The sequence below is a fragment of the Nuphar pumila genome, chromosome 2, assembly GCF_984573655.1.
Source record: "Nuphar pumila chromosome 2, dmNupPumi1.hap1.1, whole genome shotgun sequence".
NCBI classification, from domain to species: Eukaryota; Viridiplantae; Streptophyta; class Magnoliopsida; order Nymphaeales; family Nymphaeaceae; genus Nuphar; species Nuphar pumila.
In genome coordinates, this window is record NC_143250.1 from 121,170,769 (window position 1) to 121,195,148 (window position 24,380).

Consider the following 24,380-nt stretch of genomic DNA (forward strand, 5'->3'; position numbering starts at 1 on the left):
TTAAAGAAATTAACTAATTGCATAGTAACTTGGTAACTATTACTATTTACCTAATATAGTTGCATTAATTTTATGAAAATTAGAAAGATAATTATGTTGTTTTGAAAAATTGATGTTGATTTATTAGTTCAAATGATATGCCATAGATGAAATATTTTGCTATGAACTTTTAATTTGGATACTTTGAGCATTATCAGGTGTGAAATTTTGTTTGTTTTTTCATTTAATTTATTTTTTTGGTATTATAAAAATTAATTTATTAATTTTATTAAAAAATAACCTACAAATGGGTTTGGGCTGGGTCATCTCCGGGCACGGCCGCACTTAAAACCTGGCGGGCTGAGCTCTAAATGGGCCTGGGCTGGGCCGGGCTTGCCCGATGCCCACCCCTATATATATGGGCCACAAGCTAAAGGTTGAGAGGCAAACTTACATTTGGCCTGCACATAGGCAGAGCACATCCTGTGGTTGGGCGGTTCGAGTGCAGTGCAATGCATGATGCGCCAACTTGATCTTGAGTTTGAGCCAGAGCACACGCTCAGATTTTTTTTTTTTTTTGAGAAGTAGCACAAGTTGGATTAAGCATTCAAGTCGAAGCCCAGCTTTGCTACTAAAATTTATAGATGTTATCCTTTTAGTTTTATCCTTTTAGCTTGACCCATTTGTTGCGCTTGATTATGATTTTTTTCTTGAAAACAAAAGAAATACACTTAAAAATCCTTTGGAATTGATAATTTACTTGCAAACTAATTATGCATATTATAAATGCAGTCACATGAAACATACCATAAAATCCGAATAACTGAAAGTCTGATTGTATTTTTGTTATACATTGTATAAGAGTACAATATCTACATTTTCATCAGAAATATACACGGGTTTCTGTGTATAATCAAAGTATCTATTACTATTACAATTTTTTTATATGGCATACAACAAGTAATGCAACGTTTCACACTTAGTGATACAAATACGAAAGATGAAGTTGCATATCTTCAAATTGTTTGAAGATCCAATGCCCTTTGAAGCTCTCTTTCTCCTTACCTCTATTAGCCCTTTGGACCTATGGCGATCGGTCTCTTACTAGCTTTCTTTTTGCACCAATTGCCTTGCTTGTTTTCCTATCATGGTTAATCACTTGTACTTCTGAATTATCGAATATAACATTTATTGTTCTACTGACTTGTATGTTTCTTTAATGTGACATCTACTTTTTCCATATTCTCCATGGCAAGGCTCTCTTAGTGTCTATATGATTATTCATTTGTTGAAGCACTAACTACAATTTTGATCAACAAGTGGCTTATGTGCTAGTAATGTGTTGTTATTTGGGCTTTTTGATCCATATTGTTTGTTCATTGTAGTAATACTTGAATGCCACTTTTTTACATTTTTGGTGTACCTTTTCAAAATATATTGTTTAGATATTTCCTTTAACTTAATGCAGTCAATGACCTTGCATGCATGACAACAACATTTTTGGTCCACCTTTTTCAGAATATTTGTCTATATATTTATGCTTTTGTTAAAACATACATTAGTATATTTATGCTCGTTCGAGAATATTCCTACAAACATATATGCTCTACTACTGAGCATTCGTATACACATGCTTGCATTTCTACTAAGAATGCAGATACACACTTGTGCTCCTAGTCCCATGATTGTACGACAAAAAAATGAAGATTATTGTCGCTTGTTTGGTTGTTTTCAGCATGGTGGGTGATCTGGACTGAAAGAAACAACATCTTCTTCAGGGGCATCAAATTCGATTTCGGAAGGCTTCGCCAACGGGTCATGTTTGATGTGTATATGGCTCTTAAATTACATAGTAGAGGGGGGGGGGGTGATCTGCTTGTATTCTGAACTATGCACAATCACCATCTAGATTGTGGTTGTTTTGCTCTTATGTTTCTCTCTTTTTCAATATTCTGTTGGATGTATTTTGGTAATGTTGAATGGTGAATGTTCTCTCTCTCTCTCTCTATATATATATATATTCTCCATGGCCAGGAGGAAGACATAATTGATGTACTATGCCCCCCCATAAGCCTATTTAGACTTGAAGCATTTAACATGAGAGAGAGAGTACAAACACTAATTTTGGGCATAAAAGACATCAATAAGAATCAAAGTTACATTGGAGGTGTGACTTTTAATCTAATGAGATTTACATTGACATGGCTTTATTTTTTTATTGACTCAATAATATATGTCTTGTATTTGGTTTATTTTCAATGCCATACAAGAAAGTACTTTAAGGCAAAAAGAATAATTTCATCTTTTTTTTTGGGTAACCTTTTAGCCAGCTTTTGCATTAAATTCCCAAAACCATAAAGTGTTTTCAAATGTAGCATTTAAGATCGTCTTTTTAAAGGAATAGATACATAAGAACATTAACTGGTACCACAGCATCCCGGTTTAGTAAGAGATCTCATTTGTCCTCAAGTCTGATTAAGTTAAACTCTAATTATGTCAAATTTGGTAATGTTTAATCTGGAGTATGTGATTAGCTATTGATAGGGGTGGAAACTGATAGGATATATGCTAAATCACGTGCAAACAACCATATTCAAACTACATCCAATGAGTTAGCTAGTTGTGAAATATATGTGACAATACTATATCCAATAAAAAGGATCAAGACAAGCCCTTCACATATTTAAAAAAAGCAATTGACCAGATATTATATGAATCCGTAATAGATCTGACCTGAAATGCTGATGAGAATTGAATCAAATCTGAATATGGTTCTAAAATACATTCGGATCTTGCTTTAAGAATCCGAATCCAAAAAATAACACATCTGATACGGATACTGTTAACTTGTTACCCAATGCGGTACCGCTTCGCTTCTATAGTAGCTCGCTTCCCAGAGCACGGTGAGAAGCACGAAGGAAAGCGTTCGGAGAGTCGTTCGTTCCCCAAACCTCCATCTTCCTCACTGGCATCCCTGATCTCTGTTTCCTTCTCAGGCGATATGGAAACCAATCTGGGCTTCCGGTGCTTCATTCTTTCCGGTCGTCGCTAGAACACTCTGATCTCATCCTCACATTCTCGCGCGAGGAATGAAGCTTGTTGCCTAAACCATGCGAACCCTTCGCTCCTTCATCTTCCATTCGAGACATCTCACCACCAACTTCAATCGTCTTCTCGTTCCGAGGTAAGGAACCCGCGCTTCGATCCGCCGTTTCCTTTCCCTATAAGAGAGAGAGAGAGAGAGAGAGAGAGAGAGAGAGAGAGAGAGAGAGAGAGAGAGAGAGAGAGAGAGAGAGAGAGAGAGAGAGAATCATTTCAATCCATCGCCCTGGAACGCTATTCACATTGTAAGTTTTTTTTTTTCCTATTTTGAACACTTCTGATCTTGTCTTGAATTTCCATGAAGGCTAAGGCCACTTGTTCTGTAGATCTTGTTTTCACAAGCTTGATGAATGGGAATACTAGTACTCGTGAAATGAGGCTTTGGCAAATATGCATGGATGCTATGTGGGGTTTTTTGTATGGTTATCATATCTTATCCGTGTGCTATATCGTTCTGTTCTCTAAATTATTCGTTGCACTAGGGCATCATACTTGCACCTTGGTTCTTTCTTGTTATTTATTTCTGCTTAAAAGCATTTATACTTGTATTTGCATTAAGGCATTGTCCACAGAATTTAATCCAGTGAACTCTATGTTTTATGCCATGTTTTCTGAGGATTGCTCATTTCCTATGCGAAGTTGTGATTTTGGGCTGGCACAAACTCTGATGTCAAGGGTTCGGGCAACTTCACAAACCAATCTTTGAATTTGTTGAGTGTCACCTGTCTCTCTATACATGAACAAAGGGTATGCATAAATGCATGTGGGTTGTATATTGCATGATCCACTAGAGATACCTCTTTCTTCTGCAGCAGGATGGAAGATGTACACATTGAATGTGTGCTGGCATGCAGACATTGTCTGTGTGTGTGTGCAAGCATACATGAGTGATGAGTGAGGCTTAATGACAGGAAAGGAAAGTGTCTAAGCCAAGGCAATTCTTTCTCCCCCCAATTTTTTTTTTGGAAAGAGTGTCCAAAAATTGTAACTTGTAATTCTTGTTGAAGGTGCGGATCTGATTATCCATAAAAATCTTTGGCTGCTAATCTCAAAACGTCATGGCCTATGTCATCCATAAGGTGGTGGGCCAACCGAGTCATTTATCAATGTACCATTGTAGAAGAATGTTTCTATAGTAAAATGTATTGATCAGTGTTTTCTTTTTCCTCAAAGTACTGCTTAAATTAGATGTGTAGATATCCACAGAAATCAAGCTGTCCTTTATGGATGATTATATCCAGAACTTGCACATAATTGTTCTTAAATATAGATGAAAAGGTGCTCATAAATTTATTGGTAGTTTATGTCTATCTGTCCTGAACAATATGTTGTTTCACTGTGTAGCCTGTTCAGACTTTTCAAATGTGTACATAGTTTTCTTTCTGTAGTAGTCTAGTTTAGTTAAGATCATATTTGTTATCCGTGGGAATATCCATTCATCTGAAAGTGTTTTTTCAAAATTAGGCAAGGTCCCTTCCTGAGGCACTTTCGCGGGCATGCTGCAGCACCCCATCATAGCAACAAAAGGGCAACTACCAACCTTCCACTGCCAGGGGAAACATTGCATTCTCAATCATGGAGTAATTATATTTTTGTATGCATCATTTTAATTTTCTTTTTAATTCACTGAAAGATGTTCATCTTGTTTTCTGTGTGTTGAATAGCTTACTTTACTGTATATGTCATATTGTTCTCACTAAAAGATAATATGTTTTCTTCGTTGATCTATGGAGAAACTTGTCTTGTCACTTTAAGCGGATGTCAGCTTGATTGATTTATGTGTGTTAACTGCAATTATTGCAGCCAGCAGCATTACTGGTGATTACTGGAGCTGGCCTATTGGTTCATTATAATGATGAACGGAGAGCAATTATGAAAGGTTCTACTATATCAATATCTCTTCTTTTGCTTCTGTCGTGCCATTTTCTTTCTGTAAAATTTTATTGATATCAATTTGGTGTTCAGAAATTGATTTAGCTAACTACCTCTCTCTCTCTACACGCACACACAAACACATACATACAATGTAAGAGAGAACTAGGGGTTGCCGTCATAATAAATCAACAGGTAAAAATAACGTGAACTTCAAATGATAAACCTTGTGAATGGGTGTCGACTTGGTAGAGGTTGAGGAGTTTGACAATTTACAGGGAGACTTGCTAAAAGTTGTGCTGGGAACATTTGAACCTTACGAGGAAAATGGAACTCTTCTAGGAGATTCACAGCCTCTATACTAGTTTTTTTTGGTGCCTCATTTTTTATAGTATTAATCAAACTTCAGCTTTCCTGTATTCTTTCTCGACATCTGGCTGTCAGCCTGTCACACTTAGACTGGCCCACTGGACATAAGATCTTCAGAGTTGAAGCTGCAAAAACCTCATGATTGGACTATTTGCTATTCTTTTGGTATGTTGTCAATATATCTATGGGTATAATCATGAGTACCAGACCATAATGGCCATTTACACAAGTAATTGTTGACATATTATCTTGATTGTCCATAAACTCACCATAACCCCTAGACTTGATGATAAATGTATATTGTCAATATTGAGGTGATGTCCTCAGTAATCTCTAGAAGAGTGCTTTAAGTAGGAGAATTTTGAGCCTTTATGGAGAAACCTTCTGCATCATCTATCCTTCTATGACATTATGATGGTTCATCCTTGATAGTGCTACAAGACAAACTAATCATCCATGTTGCTGATCTTTAACTGGGAAAACACTGGTTCAGTAAGAATACAGTAAATCACTGTAATCATAATATTTGACATGTTTCCCACTTTGTAATGTTCCCAAATGTACGTAACATTCAGTACGTATAAGGTTTTAGCGTGATGTTAAGCCTTTCCCTCATTCATCTAGGATATCTATCCAGAGGTATTTTTATTTTGCAGCTTTTGAAGAGATACCTCGGGAACATTGCTAGGAGTAGCTAAAGCTTTTTGATAGGTTAATAATTTTTCTCTAGTAAAAATCTTGGTACATGGATGGTAAAACTTATGGTTTGACAACTAGTCTCAGTATTAGTGTTTTGGGTTCAAGTGGTCCGAGTGAAGGGGCCTGTGAGAAGTTGGAATCAACAAAACAAGTGCTTAGTATCAATTGGAGACTTCATTCTGATATTGACTTTTGTATCACATGTACAATGAGTTTTCGGAGAAATGTCTCCATGTTTGTGCATGTGTTAATTTTCATCGAAAGTAGCTTAAAAAACAACGTAGTTGCCAATATCTTTGATCCCATCAACATGAAAACATGACTAATATATGTTATTTCTAACCTAAAGTCCTTCCTCATTCATTTTTCCCTTCCCCTTCCAATTCTTCTTGGTTGTATGCTACTAAATTGGTAGCTGGTTTGACATTGTATGGCTTTCGCTGTGAAGTTCTAGTACAATACCAATTATTCGAAGATTGCTTTCCTTTTCTTCACAGTTAACAGTTGCCGTTAAAACTTCTCTGCTTTGTCTTGCAACTATATCAATTCTATATCTTTACTATCCTGGTTAAATGTGACATCTGGACAAATGCTTCCAATGCCTCACTCAATCTGTTTTCATAGCTCACTTTTGCTTTCACTATTTGAGTTTCCATTATCTATAATTCTATACCACAAATGATTTTGTTATTTTACTACATTTATGTGTCACTAGATTTAAGTCATTCAAGTTGATAACATTCTTTTCTGCGAAAATATCTGAACTTATTGCTGGGAGAATATTCTTGCATGTGAGCAGTTTGGAATATTTCCCATGGTTGCATGCTATTAAGACTTATTTTCTTCTATTTGGATGCCTGTGACTTTATTCATATTTTTATTTTATTGCCAGGGTCAAGTGAAAGCAAAGAGGGCCATGAGAGGAGTACTCTAAATAGACCCACAATTGGTGGTCCATTTTCTTTAATTGACTCAGAATTTCGATGTGTAAATGAGCAAGATCTCAAAGGGAATTGGAATATTATGTACTTTGGGTATACCTCTTCTCCGGATGTTTGTCCAGAAGAGATTGAGAAGATGGCAATGGCAGTCAACATACTAGGTATGAGGCCCCTGCCTTTTCTTTGTTCTATTTTGTTTTTACGTCAAGTCCTTTATAATCCACCCTGCTTTGACGTTTCACTATTTTGGTTGCATGCACACCAGACTTCTTTTTGTTGTTTTTGTTTTGATAGGCAAGGACACCATATATATATTCTTTGTGTCATTTTCTCTTTAAAGGCAGTAAGTGTACCTCTTATTGATGTGCTTCAGTTGAAGTGCAAGGGCTTTGTAGGATGCTTTTTGTAAGGATCTCTCTTGACAATCTTGGCGGATGATGTGCTTGTTAATATGTCTGTCTTTTTATTTTAAGCTTGATGGATAAAAAAGAAAGATTTCCAACTGAAGATCGATCATGCTTCAGGTTCTGTAGGGAGGACTTAAAGATGCATAAGCCTGGAGGTAGAGACCTGAGAATAACCCTTATAACGTGATCCCATACGGTACAACTGGAAGGTTCTTGGAAAAGAATACACTGCAATAGGGTCAAAGTGAAAATAAGCAGCCAAGTGTTGGTCCTTCATTTTACATGTCTCAAGTGCTAGGTTTTTTTGAAAGCCTACATACTCTCGGGGGACTACGTTCTTTTTTCACTTGTCTCAAAAGCCACAAACAAAGGGCACATCGGATCTGATCCATGTTCCATCTAAATAACCCGGCCGACTATGCCCTTGAATGAATGAACTAATTTGTTTCTTCCAGACCAAGAAGTTGCTTGAGTCTAGTTTGTCAGTAATAAGTTGGGAGAAAAAAGAAGTGACTGCAAAGGAAGCCATAACAAAGACCTCATCAACTAAGACAATTTGATTTGAGGATGAAGGCTGTTGCACTAATAAGAAACCAGAAGTGCCAACCCAAAGTATGAAGATGTCAGCAAGTTTGGTGACGATGTCAACTAGAAAAAGAATAATGAGTTCCTCTTTTTTAAAGGTGAAGAGGCAGAATAGCGACTTTAATAGGATGAACCAATTCAGGAACAGACTTGAGTCCTGAATTTGATTTGAGTATTATTGTAATGCTGATGCCAGCAATGGCAGATGCTGATGCCAGCAATATCAAAGGAAAGGAGGTGCGAAGAGGGTCATTTTGGACAAAGGAGTGTTAGAACTTGAAGATCAATCAGATCTGAAAGGGTCACTGTGAAGTATAGTGCTGATGTCAGTAATGAATGTGCTAGATCCCAGGTTGAGGTTGAGGCTGAAAGATGGATGAAAAGAAATGAAAAACAAAAGAAATGAAGAAGAAGTAGAAGAAATAAGGAAACTTGTGAAGCAAGAAATCGGAAACTTGGAGAAGATAGGAAGAACACCAAGAAAAGAAAGAATCTGAACTTCCAAGGGCTGGATTTTTCTAGGGCTGTCAATGGGTCCGGTTTGTACAGGGTACGGACCCAACCTGAACCCAAATTCCTGGGTATGGGCATAAAAAGTGATGAGCTGAATAATATCCGGGTCAACCCGAACAATATGCGGTCCAGGTTGGGTTATGATTTTTGCTGGTTACTGGACCCGAGCCAACCCGACTTGACCTGAGTGTTTTATGTGTATTTCATGTAAAAGTAAACTTCTGAAATTGTCCAGATCCATTGGGATTTCATTTTCATGAACCAGCAAAACTCAAACCCGAACCCAAGCCTGACACTTTGTTTTTCGGACAGGTTTGGGTACACCCTGATGGGTCGGGCACCGGACCCATTGACACCCCTCTGCCACCACCAGGATGCATCTCCCGCTTTGATAGCATATGACTTTTTGAGTTTTTGAGATATTGTGTGGTGAGAAGAAAAGAGAGAAGGGGCAGTAGTTAAGGATCTGAATAGGAGACGTCACACCAGGTGGTCTCTTGTGTATCTCTTTAAATATAATTGGGCTTCTGGACAGATTCCTAGAAATACTCTTCATTGAAACAAATATTGCAGAGCTTCCATTACTAATGACACGAGTATATAACAGATGCATAGATAACATTATAGCATTATATATTTCATAAATACCCTCATTTATTACAGATCTAACACTTTGCAATATTTAATGTTCACTCGTTTTGACGCATCATATGTTGTTAACTAGGTATCACAGTTCAGGATTGGAGAGCGGGAAGCAGTTAAGTGAATGTGAAGATGCATCAAGGGGATGATAAATGATGTAGTTCCTTGTGTTGTTTCCTTGTAATGTACTTGTTGAACAAGGGTGTTGTGCTCTTCTAGTTAAAAACCTATATTCTCCCTCTCTCCTTTTTATATATATGCCTATCTTCTCCCTCCCTCTCTCTCTATATATATATATATAGATAGATATATGTTGTGTGTGTGTGTATAATATAGTTTATTGGACTACTATCTATTTAGAAATCATAGATACAAGCTCTGTCTAGTCAATCTAGCCCCTTGGATGCAATCAGCATGATTTGTTTTTTATTTACCAGGGATCACACCTTGGACATGTCATTTCAATGTAAAAGCATATTCTTTTTGGTTTGTAAAATTTTGTTAAATCATGAGCCGTCAAATTTTCTAAGCCCTTGAAAACCTGCTTACATGGCATAGTTACATGATCCAAATGTTTTCCACCAGCCAAACCATGTAGATTACATCCATAAATTTAGCTCCACAAAAGAAAAAAAGTGAAAACATGTCTCTGCTAGATTGTACAAAAAAAACAAATGTAGCAAATATTTACCCATATATGTATGTACGTATGTATTTGTTTATTTATATAATGAGTTCTGCCAACCCATTGATCCTAAGTTAAGGCTGAATCAAGTTCCCTCTATGTTGATCTAATGGCTTTTCAATAGAAGATGAGATTTCTTATCACATTAACTAACATTTGAGTTGTGCTTCAAGAACAAGGCCTATGTGAACAACAAAAATGATGTAATAAATGAAACAGGCGAAAGAAGCAACTGGTGTTGGGTGGCAAAATGAATTATCATGAGGGAAAGTTTTCTCTGTCTCATTAAACTAGATCTAAGCAATGACTTCATTGGCTCTACATTACAATCACCATGATGATGATGATGCTGGTCTCTCATGCCTTTATTGACTCCAAAATTACAAATACCCCCATTGTGGTGAGAATTAATGCATGAAACCACCATGTCACTTTTAATTTAAGGGCATATATTATGCTGAATGTGTTATGATGTCCATGAAACATGAATACATTGTACTACATGTAAACTTGTCATGCTGAAAGCATATGCCTCCATCGATGCAAGACAAGATTGAAAATAAGAAGGCTTTTATGTATTCTCCCTCCTGCTGCTTATGCAGTCAGCTTTTATTTTTGAGCCACTTTTCTTTCTTTCTTTTTTTGTTCATTATCTTCTAAGTTTTTCCTTTTTTTTTCTCCCTTTTTTCCCCTTTAATAGTCAACCATTTTCTTGAATCGTACTCTAATATTACTGAGATCCTTAAAATGCTAACTTCACCTTTAGTGGAATAAAGGACTACTATGCTAGAAGTATTTTCAGAAGTCAATGAACTTTTTTTTCTTTTTTGTTTTTCCTGACAGGAATAGACTAGTTTCAGTTCCAGACCATTCCAAAATTCTAAGTCATTCTGCAATACTGTTCATACATTGTAAGGTCTATTTCATGCTTCAGGGAAACATCAGGGTGCCGCTTTTACATTTTATAATAGTGCTATGTGCAGTGTTAATTTTCAATTTGTTTATCCTCTGGTTCATTCTTTTGCAGTTCCACCTAATGTTCTCAGGTCGTCGTCTCTGTTTCTTTATCTAATGCTTGATTTATCTTCAATGAGAATCAGATAGGGAGCATAACCTGAAAGTAGTGCCCATTTTCATCACCATTGATCCTCCACGTGATGGGCCATCCCAATTGCGTGCATATCTTACAGGTGAGATTTCTGTGTTCATACTTACGTCTCTTACATGAAAAAAATAGTACTGAATGATGCTATCTGATTGCAGAGATCAACCCTAGGATCATTGGATTAACAGGACCTGTTTCTGCAATAAGACAAATGGCACGGGAGTACCGTGTCTTTTTTAAGAAGCTAGATGAAGATGGTCAAGATTATCTGGTGGATTTGTCACACAACATGTAAATAACACACTTAAGTCAAATTGTTTTTATTGTTCAAATCAGTCATGAATCCATTTCCTTTTAGCTAATGCAGCCTACTGAACTCTTGAATAGGTACTTGATGAATCCAAACATGGAGTTCGTGAGATGTTTTGGTCCAGAATATCGTGCACAGGAATTGGCTGGGGAAATTCTAAAATTGGTAAAGGGTGCCTACTAATAAAATTACTCCATCTAGTGCTTTCTACCATTTTAGAGAAAATATCCATCACGCTCCACCCCACAAAAAGGAAGTTTGCTTGCTTGTAAACAGAGGGCACCATGCCATAATTTTCAGAAAATGTTATTGCAGATATTATAAAATAAACTTGATTCATACCTTGGCACCATTTTTTTTTCAAATTTCATGATGTTTAAGATGTTATGTTACATAACTTATGTATATGATAGTTCAAGTGAATTTGCATTAGAGGCTTATCTCCCGAGTGCAAGATTCTATCTAACCGATACAATCCTGTCCCATCTTAAGATGTTATATATATGATAGCACTGTCGGACTTTACACAGAAATTACCTCTTTTGGGCTTAGAACAAGGTATAGTTCCTATTCTGTTCTTGTAGATGCTTGACATATATAATAATATAGGTTGTTATTTTCTATTATGCTGAAAGGAATAGATGAAAATAATTAACTCTCTCTCTCTCTCTCTCTTATATATATATATATGATAGGTAACTTGGGTATCCCCTCAGTTATGTAGTGTGACTTAACCATACTTATTGGAAGGTTGTTGCTATATGGGGAAACTCATTTTTTCCCGAAGCTCATTTCCGAAGCAGAAAACTCTTCGTTTCTCTGAAAGCAGGGGAAGCTTTGGGAAACCCACTTCTAAAATATAGGAAACTCGATTCTCTTTAGTGACAAGCGTATTTTCTCTTCATTTTCCAAGTCTATTTCCTTTTTCTTAAAGTTTTCCTCTTGCTTCTTGTCACTTCTCACTCACTCCCTCTATATGGTTTTTATATTAAAAAATTATATATTTGTTCTTTGTAACAAGCTTGTATGTTGGTTTTATATTGTTTTATATTTGTGTTCACGTGATTTCTTATCTTGATACTTCATTCGTTTCAGTGATCAAATGGGCCATTTTCATGTGAAATGGAGCCATGTTGTCGTAGTAGGTGAAACAAATGCATTTCCTGTGAGTAGGGCTGGTAAACGAGCTAAAGGAGTTGAACAGAGGATGTTCAAGCTTGGCTCGTTAGCCTAACTGAACTTGAGCTCATGAAAAACCTGAGCTAAACCAGCCAAGCACAAGCGGGCTCATTTACAAAAAATATATTTTTTTAAAGTTGAAAATAATAGAATTTGGACCCTAAACCTACTAAGCCAAGCTCAAACTAAATCATTTACAAATTAATAATTGTTGCAAGCTTGTATGCAATAGTTTTTGATCTCTAAACTTATTGCTTACAGGCCAAACACTTCAACCATCTTCATTTTATAATATAAAATATATTTATTATTAATAAACAAGCCTATATGAGCTGAGCTGAGACTAACATTGGTTGTTCGTCCTATTTTACGAGTTAGAATGGGCTCTTTATGAGCCGAGCATGAACTGAGCCGTAAAGGGCTCATTTTGTTTCCCAGCCCTAGCTACGGGGCCCATGTTCCCATGTTTTCACACGGAAACCAGGTTTTTTATGAAAATCCTTTCATAGGAACCCCTTTCTGAAGCATTTTCCCGCAGGGCCATGTGCATTTCTCGAAAGGTGTGCTTTTCATATGAAACCCCCCCTTTCACCTATTCAAACAAACGGAGCGTAAGACAAGCCAGCCAATACATGCCACAACTGACCTGTATTCAAACTCATTATGATATCAACTCAAACATAGGAACCTGGATTCCAAGACTCAAACCTTAAAGCTAAATTTGGCCTCATATTTTAATGGATTTGGATCTGGATCAAGAAATCTACACTCTGAGTTTGGAGACAGGTAAAGACCTGAGCTATACGAGAACCAATTTATATCACTGTTACAACCTAATTTTGAATTCAACTTTACATGTTAGTTTGGAACACATCTAACGCTGAAGCAAGACCTAGATGCAAACTTGGATTCGGGTCAATATTTATATCCATATCACATCCAATCTCAGACTTAACATTTGTGGTCGCAAATGGACCCAATCGTCCCCAAAGGGGTTATCATAGTGGGGTGGGGCCTTGGCTGCTAGATGGGCAGTCAATGTTCGATCCCCATGGGTGACACCTCTTAGCGCAAGCCAATGAGTAGCATAGGCCCCAGGAGCAGGGGTCCTAGCCTCAGAGTTTTATGCAGTCAGCACGATGACCGTAGGTATGGCAGGCTGAGCCAGCGCGACCAGGACTTCATGCTGTGTGCAGTTTCTTTGGGTTATAAATTAAAAAAAATGAACCCCAACTTACTCGAACTTATCTTTTTATTTGGGCAAATATTAAGGCCAGTTGGGCATGTATATGAGTGCAAAACCTGTTCAAATATGGATTAGATGTTGCGCTTCTCTTGATCCAAATCGGGGTCCAGATGCAATTGAACCCATTTCGATCAAATTTTTAGTCCAAATGTCAACATAAACCCTGATCCAACTTCAATCATATTGAGTCCTAAATCTGGTCCAAATTAAGACCAGGTCTGGAGCAGCCATCCTTCCTAATTTTTATTCCATATACACATTGGGTTCACAACTTTTGACAACGGAAAATGATTGTATTGTTCTATAAAATTGGAGCCACGTGTCCAAAATAATTGATTATCGACTTTTTAGGACCATTTAACCTTTCACAACATATTTGTGCAGAATATTTAAACAATTATATTGCAAACTTTCAAATATAGTTAAAATTATCGAGGAGATTCTTAATATATTTACATGAACTTTCTCACATTTTGCACAAATATGTTGTGAACCTTTGAATATAGTTAAAATCTCACAATATATTTGTGTGAGCTTTCTCACATAAACACAAATATGTTGTTAATATCTAAATATGGTTAAAATCATTGAAGAGATTCACAACATATTTGTACGAACCTCCTCACATTCACACAAATATGCAATAAACCTCCAACTAGGGTTAAAATTACTACTAAGGAGATTCACAACATATTTGTGTTAATTTCTTTACATTTGCATAAAGTTGTTGCGAACCTCCAAATATGATTAAAATCAACTTAACATATTTGTGTGAATCTCCTCACATTCTAAAAAATATGCTGTGAACCTCCTACTATGATTAAAATCATCAAGGAGATTCACACTATTTTTGTGCAAACCTCTTCATGTTTACACAAATATGTTGTGAACATCCAAATATGGTTAACATCACCAAAGAGATTGACCACATATTTGAGCATACCTCCTCAAGTTTGCTTAAATATATTGTGAACCTTCTGAATATGGTTAAAATCACCAAGAAGATTTACAACATAGTTACAAAAAAAAAATACAAGTATTTATATGAGTATGAAATTATGAGACTATAAGATGTCAAGATATTACGTGTGAATGTCGAAAGGATCATGTAAATATCATGTGAATATCCTTAGTTTGATTTTAATTTTTAAAAAGTTCACATGATATTTGTGTGAATGTAAGCAAGTTTGCACAAATATCTCACACAAATATCATGCAAAACTCTTTTGATTTATTCTAAACTTTCATAGGTTCACAAGATATTTGTGCAAAAGTCGACAAACCCGTGTAAATATCATGCGAATCTCCTTCGTAATTTTAACCATAGTTGGAGGTTCGCAACGTATTGTGCGAATGTGAAGAGGTTTACACAAATATATTGTGAATCTCTTCAATGATTTTAACTATATTTAGAGGTTCACAATATATTTGTACAAACATAAGAAGGTCCTCCGCACAAATATATCGTGAATCTCCTAAGTGATTTTAACTATATTTGGAGGTTTGCAATATATTTGTGCGAATGTGAGGAGGTTCGTATAAATATATTGCAAATCTCCTCAGTGATTTTAACCACATTAGGAGGTTCACAATACATTTGTGCGAATGTCAAGATGTCCGCACAAATATGCTGTGAAGGGTAAAATAGTCTTAAAAAGTCAGGAATCAATGCTTTTGGACATGTGAAGGATTTTGGCATATTTGTGGTTTTTTGCGAGAATACACCATTTTTATAAGACAATACGTTCATTTTCCATTTTAGCAATTCCCTTCTTTTTTTCATTTGCTTATTCTACTGCAAGCTTGATAAGGAGTGGTGGGTTCGTTGGCAAGAAATCGACCTTTCCAATCAGCAATGTGTCCAACCACCAGCCATACCGTAATTACAAATATTGCCAAGATTTTGATAAAAAAAATAATTTTATCAATGATATTATCAAAGTTTGATATTATGCTAACAAATGATATTTTCATAATACCGTCCATTTTGAAACTATCACAGTTTTATCATGATATTAACTTGATAAAAACATTTTTTTGAGAGGATTTTGTATTGACCATATTTTTTGCTTCCATATATACATATGAGTGAGTGTATTGTTGAACACTGCTTAGTTGCACATAAAAACACACTTTAGTTGTGGTCTTTGACTACGACAAAAGGTCTGTTTTCTTATTAACGCACACACTTAACATCACTCTTTGTGAGTTCAATGTTATACTCTCTCTCTCTCTCTCTATATATATATATATATATATAATGTTCTAACTAGGTCTCATTTTTGTTAGGCACAAGTTACGTCCTCACAAAAAATGTGGTTGTAGGTATCTTTTACCAAATTTGAACTTGTAGATGTGTTTACAATTGTTTATTTACCAAGAAACATGTTTTGGATTGAATTAATTTACCAAAATAAATTAGAATCTTTTATCATCAAATTTTAGCATAATACGAGCCATTCATTTTTTACCCTTCTAAAAAACACATGTGCATGAAAAATATCTAATCGATTGCATATTATGTATTGAGTAAACTATGATAAAGACATTTATTGGTTTAGGTCAACCAAAAATCACCTGCAGCTACATTTTTTACTGGAACTTAACTCGAGGCCCAATGAAAATGAGACCTGAATAGAATATATATTGGGTTAATATTTGGTGCCATTGAAGCCGCCAAATTATATGAAACTATTGAGCTAAAAATCATAGGTTCAAGCTTTATCAACTCAATCTTCAGGAATGTTTGTTTGCTAAGGAACAAGCTTTGGATCATGCTAGTTTGATTCAAAATTATGATTTTTTTTAGTCATGAAATTTTAGTGCATTGTAGACCTTTCATCTCCTTAAAAATCTTGCTTATGTGTCGTAATCATATAATTTAAAACTCATTTTTCACTAAACAAACATTATAGATCACATTCATAAGTTTTAATTTAAAAAACAATAAACATATGATTTTCAGCTTAATAGTTCCATATAATTTGGTGCCATCAAAGGCACCAAATATGAAAAACTAAGACATGATTTTCAGCTCTATAGTTCCATATGATTTGGTGCCTTCAAAGACACTAAATATAAAAAAACTAAGACATGATTTTCAGCTCAATAGTTCCATATAATTTGGTGCCTTCAAAGGCACCAAATATTAACCCTATGTACACATAGAAGGGGGACTGCCCAACCAAGGGAAGGTCTAAAATCTACAATGATGATAATCAATGACATTCCTTTTATAACAATCCAGTTTTTCATTGATCAGACTTTATATATTGATTTTTTATCATTCATTTAGTGAGTGATATGTTTTGGATTATGAATTTTCGATGTTTAGATTCATTTTTAAAAGTGATAAAAGTCAACAGCTCACGATACTTTGCATTGTAAAGTTTTAAATGCATTGTGAGCCGTCGATTTTTCACGTTTCAAAAAAACATGTTTATATGTTGTAAAATCTTTGTGTAAAGTATATTTCTTACTAAATAAATTATAAAAAATAAATATATGAGGTTCTATCGATGAGATGTTCAAGCATTAGAGAGCTATTGGATCATGGTTGGTTGTAGATTTTGGACCTTCTTTTAGTTGATCAGTCTTCCTTCCCTATACACATATTTTCTTGAGAATTCTTTAAGAAAAACAGGTTTTCAAAACACCGTGAGATTTTTCCTCGTTCATATTTAATGAAATTCAATTCCACTAATGTTGATAGGGTTCAATCAATTGGAATCTTTCACCAACCCAATTATGAAACCCTGATGTTCACTATTGTTGAGGGGAGTGATGATAAACTAGTTCAATCCTAAACTGGTTTGGCCCCAATAATTCCTTTCACAAGCCTCTAGAACTAGCTCTGAGGTTTGGTTCATACATCCAAAACCTATTTCCAATATGTTCTAATCCTCAACCTGATCTCGGCTCCAAATTCAACCCGAAATCTATCAGCTCCAACTTATTTGAACCTAAATACTCTTAAATCCTTTGGGGCATTTAACCAAAACTTTTGTCTTACTTCCTGCAATCAAAACGAAACCCACGCTCTACAACTCCAATTTGCATGAGCTAGTTCAGATTCAAATCAACATATTAGTGGATCCAATTTGCTTTCAAGGATCCATTTTTTTAGTAGGCTTGATTTGGTCCAAACCCAAGGAAAACTTGATCTTGATGCCAAACATATTGAAAATTCAATAATCTTCAGTGGATTTGGGACCAAGTTTGGTTGATATCAAAGTGTACAACTAATAATTTAACCCAATAGCTTTCCATAAAAGGCCCACCTAATTGTGATTTGTTTACTTGGGTCCACTTTAGTTCCATTAAATCCAATCCTTAAAGAGTATGCTTGTTTCTTCTCAAGTGGATCACATTCCATTAGATCTATTCAAAGCATATTTTGATTGGATCTCTTTATTGCAAAACCCGCTTGATTCAGATGTATCAGATGTGATGCAACTCACCATGAAAACGTGATAGTTACAATTGGTTAAAAAGGTCATATTTCAACTTTCCTAAGCTCTTTGATATTTTCAGCTTGTAGAGTATACACTGCCGGTCCCAAGCTCGGATAAAGGAGGAGGGTTGCGGTAGGCCTGTGACAGCCAACATAAAAACTTAGTCATACCCTATGAATATGAACCAATATGAGAATTTCGTTGGGGCGTTCTTTACTGAGCGACACGCTGTACTCTATAGGCCCGAAGGCAGTGATAAATGGGCAAGGGTTGCTAGATCGTCGCCCGGAAGCGATGCGTCACACCGGCGCCTGGGTATGGTGTCAAATAGGCAAGGGTTCCCTCACGTTGTTGGACGGGTGGGGGTAAAGAAGTTAGTCCAAGACCATAAAATTAGGTTAGCCACTTGGAACATATGATCTTTAACTAGTAAGTTGGTAGAGTTAGTAGATGTTATGTGTAGGAGAAAGATTGATATTTTATGTTTACAAGAGACCAAATGGGTAGGTGAGAAAACAAAAGTGATAGAACCTTGGGGATATAAGATTTGGTATACAAGAATAAATAGAAATAGGAATGGAGTAGGGATTGTTATGAGTCGTGAGTTTATAGATAATGTAGTTGAGGTCCGTAGGAAGGGTGATATGATTTTACTTATTAAATTAGTATTAGGTTCAGAGATTATTAATATTATTAGTGTTTATGCACCTCAAGTAGGTTTAGGTGATTCCATTAAGCGTCAATTTTGGGAAGATTTAGATGGAGTAGTACAAGAGATATCTTATGAAGAAAGGCTTTTCATCGGCAGTGACCTTAATGGGCATGTAGGCATTAGTAGGGATGGATTTGAGAGTATCCATGGAGACTATGGTATAGGAGAAAGAAACGAAAGTGGAGAAAGGATTTTAGATTTTGCTTTGTCCTATGATATGATCTTAGCAAACACTTGGTTTAGGAAGAGGGAGTCTCACCTAGTAACATTTAAAAGTGAGGTTAATACGAGTCAGATAGATTTTTTCCTACTTAGAAAGAGAGATAGAGGTTGTTGCATCGATTGTAAGGTTATACCGAGAGAAAGTGTAGCTACATAACACAGAGTCTTAATTTTAGATCTTAGAATTAGACAATGCCGCAAAAGGGATAGACATAGGATAGATCCTAAAATTAAGTGGTGGGCACTGAAAGGAGCTAAACAAGGAATGTTTGTAGAGCAGGTAGTTAAGGAAGCTGATTGATATCTTGAGGAGGATTTAGAATCAATGTGGAATAAGATAGCGGGTGGCATGGGAAAGGTGGCTAAGGAGGTATTGGGTGAGTCTAAAGGCGGTGCACCGCTAGGTAAGGATACATCGTGGTGGAACGAGGATGTCAAATTAGCTATTATGGTTAAAAGAGAGTGTTATAGAAATCTAAATAAGAGTCGTGATAATGAGAATTTGGAGAAATATATAATAGCAAAGAAGGAAGCTAAAAAAGTAGTTCGGAACGCGAGGGATAAGGTATATAAGGAGGTTTATGACAAGTTGGATACCAAAGAGGGCAAGAAGGATATTTATAGGCTCGCAAAGATGAGAGATAGGAAATTGAGGGATCTGGGTATGGTTAGATGTATCAAAGATGAAACACAAAGGGTTTTAGTCAAAGATGAGGAGATTAAGGAGAGATGAAAAGATTATTTTGATAAGCTATTTAATGAAAGTCATGCTCAAGATCTTGGAGACTTGTCTATTCCTTTTCATGAGATGAATCGTGACTTCATGCGCAAGATTCAAAAGAAAGAAATTGCAGAGACTTTGAAGAAAATGAAATCAAGAAGGGCAGTTGGCCCAGATGGTATACCTATTGAGGCTTGGAAATGCTTGGGAGAGAAAGGTTTAGAATGGTTGACAAATCTTTTTAACAAGATTTGACAGACAAATAAGATGCCTAATGAGTTGAGGAAGAGTACTTTGGTGCCTCTATATAAGAATAAGGGTGATATACAAGATTGCACAAGCTATCGGGGTATAAAACTCATGAGTCATACTATGAAACTTTGAGAGGGGGTGATTGAGTCTAGGTTGAGGAAGGTTGTCATGATATCGGAGAATCAATTTGGTTTTATGCCTAGAAGATCATCTATGGAAGCTATACATCTTCTTAGACAACTTATTGAGAGAAATAGAGAGAGGAACAAAGATTTGCATATGGTTTTTATTGATTTGGAGAAGGCATACGATAGAGTACCTAGGGACGTTCTCTGGTGGACAATGATGAAGAAATGTGTTTCTCTCAAGTACATTAGTATAATTAAGGATATGTATGAAGGAGTAATAACCAATGTCCGCACTTGTGGAGGGGTGACGACCAATTTTCCTATAACGGTTGGGTTATATCAAGGATCTGCTTTAAGCCCTTTCCTATTTGCTATAGTGATGGATGAGCTTACGAGATCAATTCAAGAAAGTGTGCCGTGGTGTATATTGTTTGCTGATGATATTGTTTTGATTGATGAGTCTAGAGCTGGGGTTAATGCTAAGTTAGAATTATGGAGACAGACATTGGAAGCAAGAGGTTTTAAGTTGAGTAAGAGTAAGACAAAATACATGGAATGTCGGTTTAGTAAGCAACGAAGTACTGATGGGAGTGTAGTGAAGCTTGGGGAGCAAGAAATACCGGTGGATGATTGTTTCAAATATTTGGGATCTATCATTCAAAAGTATAGAGAAATTGATGGAGATGTAAATCATAGGATAAAGGTTGGGTGGATGAAATGAAAAAGTGCAACTGGAGTATTGTGCGATCGTAGAATGCCATTGCAGTTGAAGGGAAAGTTTTATAGGACAACTATTAGGCCCGCTTTACTATATGGTAAGGAATGTTGGGCTGCCAAGAGACATCATATTCAAAAAATGAGTGTAGCTGAGATGCGTATGCTTAGATGGATGTGTGGAAATACAATAAAAGATAAGATTCAGAACGAGGAGATACGTAAGAAGGTAGGCATTGCACCCATTGAAAATAAGATGAGAAAGAATCGTTTACGGTGGTTTGGACATATTCGGCGAACGCCTAATGATGCTCCAGTTAGAAGGATGGAGAAATGGGAAAATATATTAGTTAAAAGAGGTCGGGGTAGGCCTAAGAAGACATGGATGGAGGTGATAGGGAAGGATATAAATGCTTTGAACCTCACCGAGGACATGGCATTGGATAGAAATGATTGGAGGAGAAGGATTTATGTGGAAGACCCAGAATGATTTTCTTTTTTTGGTTCATATTGCCGACCCCAATTGTTTTGGGATGAAGGCGTTGTTGTTGTTGTTGTAGAGTACCATGAAGTTTGTGACATATTATAAGCCCATAAGCCTCAAACCAGAAGATCCCAACTTTACCAGAAGTCCTCCAAACCCCGAGAGAATTATGATTGTCATTAGCAAGACTTTTGACCTACATTCAGTCTGTTTCTAGGGTCAATTATTTAAGGAACGTTTGCTACACTCACATCCAAGAGAATACTTTTCCTTGAAAAGGATGTCATGGAGGGAAAGTGCTTACCCATGGTGGGAGGTGTGAACCCATTTTAACAGAAAAAATGCTTTTAAATTACATATTATGTGGGTTTTATCAAATATATTTCTTATGGAGATTCACCTCCTATAGGAAAAAGGTCCTCTTTCCTATGAAAGAGGAAAGGATATGAAACAAATGCCTAGGGATGGCAGTGGACCGAGGGACAATGGGGCCCGCCCCATTTGGACCAGGGATGAAGGGCATGAAACGGGGATGAACGTTAAAATCTATCCCCGTGTGGGGATGGAGGCGGGGATGGACTTACGCTTTCCCCCACCTCGCCCCATCCCCGTCTCAATCCCCACCTTTCCCTGCCCCGCCCCATCCCCAATCCTTTAAGGAATGACTATAGACTGAGAGGAAATGGGGCCCCACCTCGCCTCACCCCCGTTCGGACCGGAGATTGAGGACATGAAACGAGGATGGAGGCGGGAGTGGAGGTTAAAATCCATCCCCATGCGAGGATGGAGGCAGGGATGAAGGTTCAGATTTTGAAACAGGGCGGGGGTGGAGACCTTGTCCCCCGCCCTCGCCCCGGTCCATTGCCATCCCTACAAATATCTTCCTTAGAGACTTAGGGGGGCATTTGCATGTTACGGAATGTAGTGCTGTGGTACCCTCTTCCATGGATTCCACTGCCGCAAAAATGGAATCGAAGCCCCAAGGGAACCGTTTCTGCAGAAAACACACCTCCACATGTAAAATGGCACACCTGTTGAGGGTTTTCCATGAAAACTTACAATTCTACCGTTTGTGTTGTCACTGTGGGCCCTACAAAAATACATGCCCGTGGATGCGTTTCTGCAGAAAACAACCCACTTTCCGTGATACACAAACACGCCCTTAAGGTTTCATTTCTCTAAAAGATTAGGAATTACGTTCAGAGAATTGATTGATTGAAATTGTTGTTTGTTTCTTTGACCATTTGCTATTTGCTGTCAAATTCAATTGATTTTAATTTAATCTTTGATTAAAATATTTTATATCCTTTTTTGGTTTGCATCACAACTTTTTCATTAGTTTTACTTTCTTGGCCTTTTGAAGAACCTTGGAATTTCTTCCCTTACTCTGTATAATGGCAGATTTCTAGTGTAGGTTGTTCACAGGAAACCTTCATTAGTCCATACAACAAGATCGGCCTACACCAACAACAAAGCCAACAAACATATCGTTGGACTTACTGCATTGAAACTTGAGGAAGAAAGTATGAAGCAATTGCCAAACTGATCCCAAAGTTGCCAGCACACACGGCTAGAGATATATCACAAATACGGATATTGTGACAATATCACAAACTCACACTTTTATCGCAATATGATTTAGGTTATGTTTTGGGAGCCTAGATATCAAAAACGTTAAAGGTTTTGAATTATGGTGTTAGGACACTAGTCCCAAGGCATTGTTTCAGCAATGCTACTGCTCCTAAACAACAAGCGAGTATGAGAGCACGTGGGAAAACTACAACACAATGGATGATTCAAAGGCTCCCAAATATAGTTTTAAAGGTCAATGTAGTAAAACAAGCAATATTTTCAAAATATCATCAATCCTTGAAGTTCTATAATATTTTGGGATAGTCCATGAGAAACCCCCCATCACCGATCGCCTCCATCACCGATCGCACACTGGCTGGCCTCTGGTTGGTACAAACCCTTGAGTCCCCCTTGTGTAACGACCTTGATTTATAGCCTAATTTTTCTCACGATTTTTTTTTAAAACTTAGTAGAATATACAAATCGGGATTGTCATCATTACCATATTAAACCATAAACTAACTAAAATGCAAAAATCATAGTACATCAATATCAATTTAATTGAATTAAATAAAGTTCAAATTATTCACAATCGTCCAATTACAAAATCATTCCAAAACCCAATGTCAAAGCCATCTAAATCCTCTAAATACGAGAAGCTAAAACCACCATCTCTCCAGGTAGTGTGTAAATTCTAAGAACAACTAAACAATGTAGAATCATTCAGCCTCTTTAGAACCTAAAACTTTTACAAGTAAAGAAATCAGACAACCCAAGTTTGAGTAGGCAATAACATACTTGAATAAAGAATGACATCAGAATACATTCAAACACAATCTCATATATCAATCATGTGACACATACCTTTTCAGACAATAACATAAAATCATGCTAACAACAAAATAGCAGGTCAATTTAATGTCCATCAATTCATGCTAAGATTTGCATCAATACAATAAATTATACACATGCATGAAAACATACAAGATGCATGAACTTACCATTTCAGTGCTACTAGCCCTTTATGTAACACCTACAAATTTTGTTTTAACTTTTAAATTCAAGTTAATTTGAGATAAAATCAAGTTCAATTCAGGCAAAATTTAAGAGTTTAAATTAAACTAGGACTCTAGTTAGGTCCATTATGAGCCGTAGATCTTGTAGGAGATCATATTTGGTGATTTCCTTTATAAGTTGATTCAGAAAATGCAATTTTTAAAATTAACCGGTCTCTATTTTGGGTTTTCTAACTTAAATAAAGTTCAAAATTTTGTTGTTTAAAATTGATTGGACTATATTTTGGATCTAACCTAATTAGGTTGGATATAATCCATGATATTTGAATCTAATTAGGGATAAATTAGATTGAATATAACTCAAGATGTATAGAATACTTTAGTATTTTTATCTAATTTATTGACTTCATTTTTATAAAGATATCAATTATTTTCTGAAATGGGTTGGAACAAAAAATGAAGACAAAATAT

General features: G+C 36.3%; 1 protein-coding gene across 2 annotated transcripts; it reads left to right on the plus strand.

Annotated features, from left to right (window-relative positions):
- Positions 1 to 2,902: 2,902 nt before the first annotated feature.
- LOC149846954 (protein HCC2-like) lies at positions 2,903 to 11,597 on the plus strand. Of its 2 annotated transcripts, none has more exons than XM_089998229.1 (7): positions 2,903 to 3,163; positions 4,546 to 4,675; positions 4,885 to 4,960; positions 6,914 to 7,123; positions 10,895 to 10,984; positions 11,058 to 11,190; positions 11,287 to 11,597. In XM_089998229.1, the coding sequence occupies exons 1-7, from the start codon at positions 3,090 to 3,092 to the stop codon at positions 11,390 to 11,392; spliced, it is 819 nt and encodes a 272-aa protein (XP_089854355.1). In that variant the 5' UTR covers positions 2,903 to 3,089; the 3' UTR covers positions 11,393 to 11,597. The 2 variants fall into 2 exon arrangements, with proteins under 2 accessions (XP_089854355.1, XP_089854356.1); XM_089998230.1 differs by having other exon boundaries at positions 4,546 to 4,661.
- The last annotated feature ends 12,783 nt before the right edge of the window (positions 11,598 to 24,380 follow it).

Bases quoted from the DNA above. Each gene is read 5' to 3' on its own strand.
- LOC149846954 (XM_089998229.1), top strand. From the start codon at position 3,090: ATGCGAACCCTTCGCTCCTTCATCTTCCATTCGAGACATCTCACCACC. The intron at 10,985-11,057 runs GTGAGATTTCTG...ATCTGATTGCAG, and splicing joins ATTGCGTGCATATCTTACAG to AGATCAACCCTAGGATCATT. The intron at 11,191-11,286 runs GTAAATAACACA...ACTCTTGAATAG, and splicing joins GTGGATTTGTCACACAACAT to GTACTTGATGAATCCAAACA.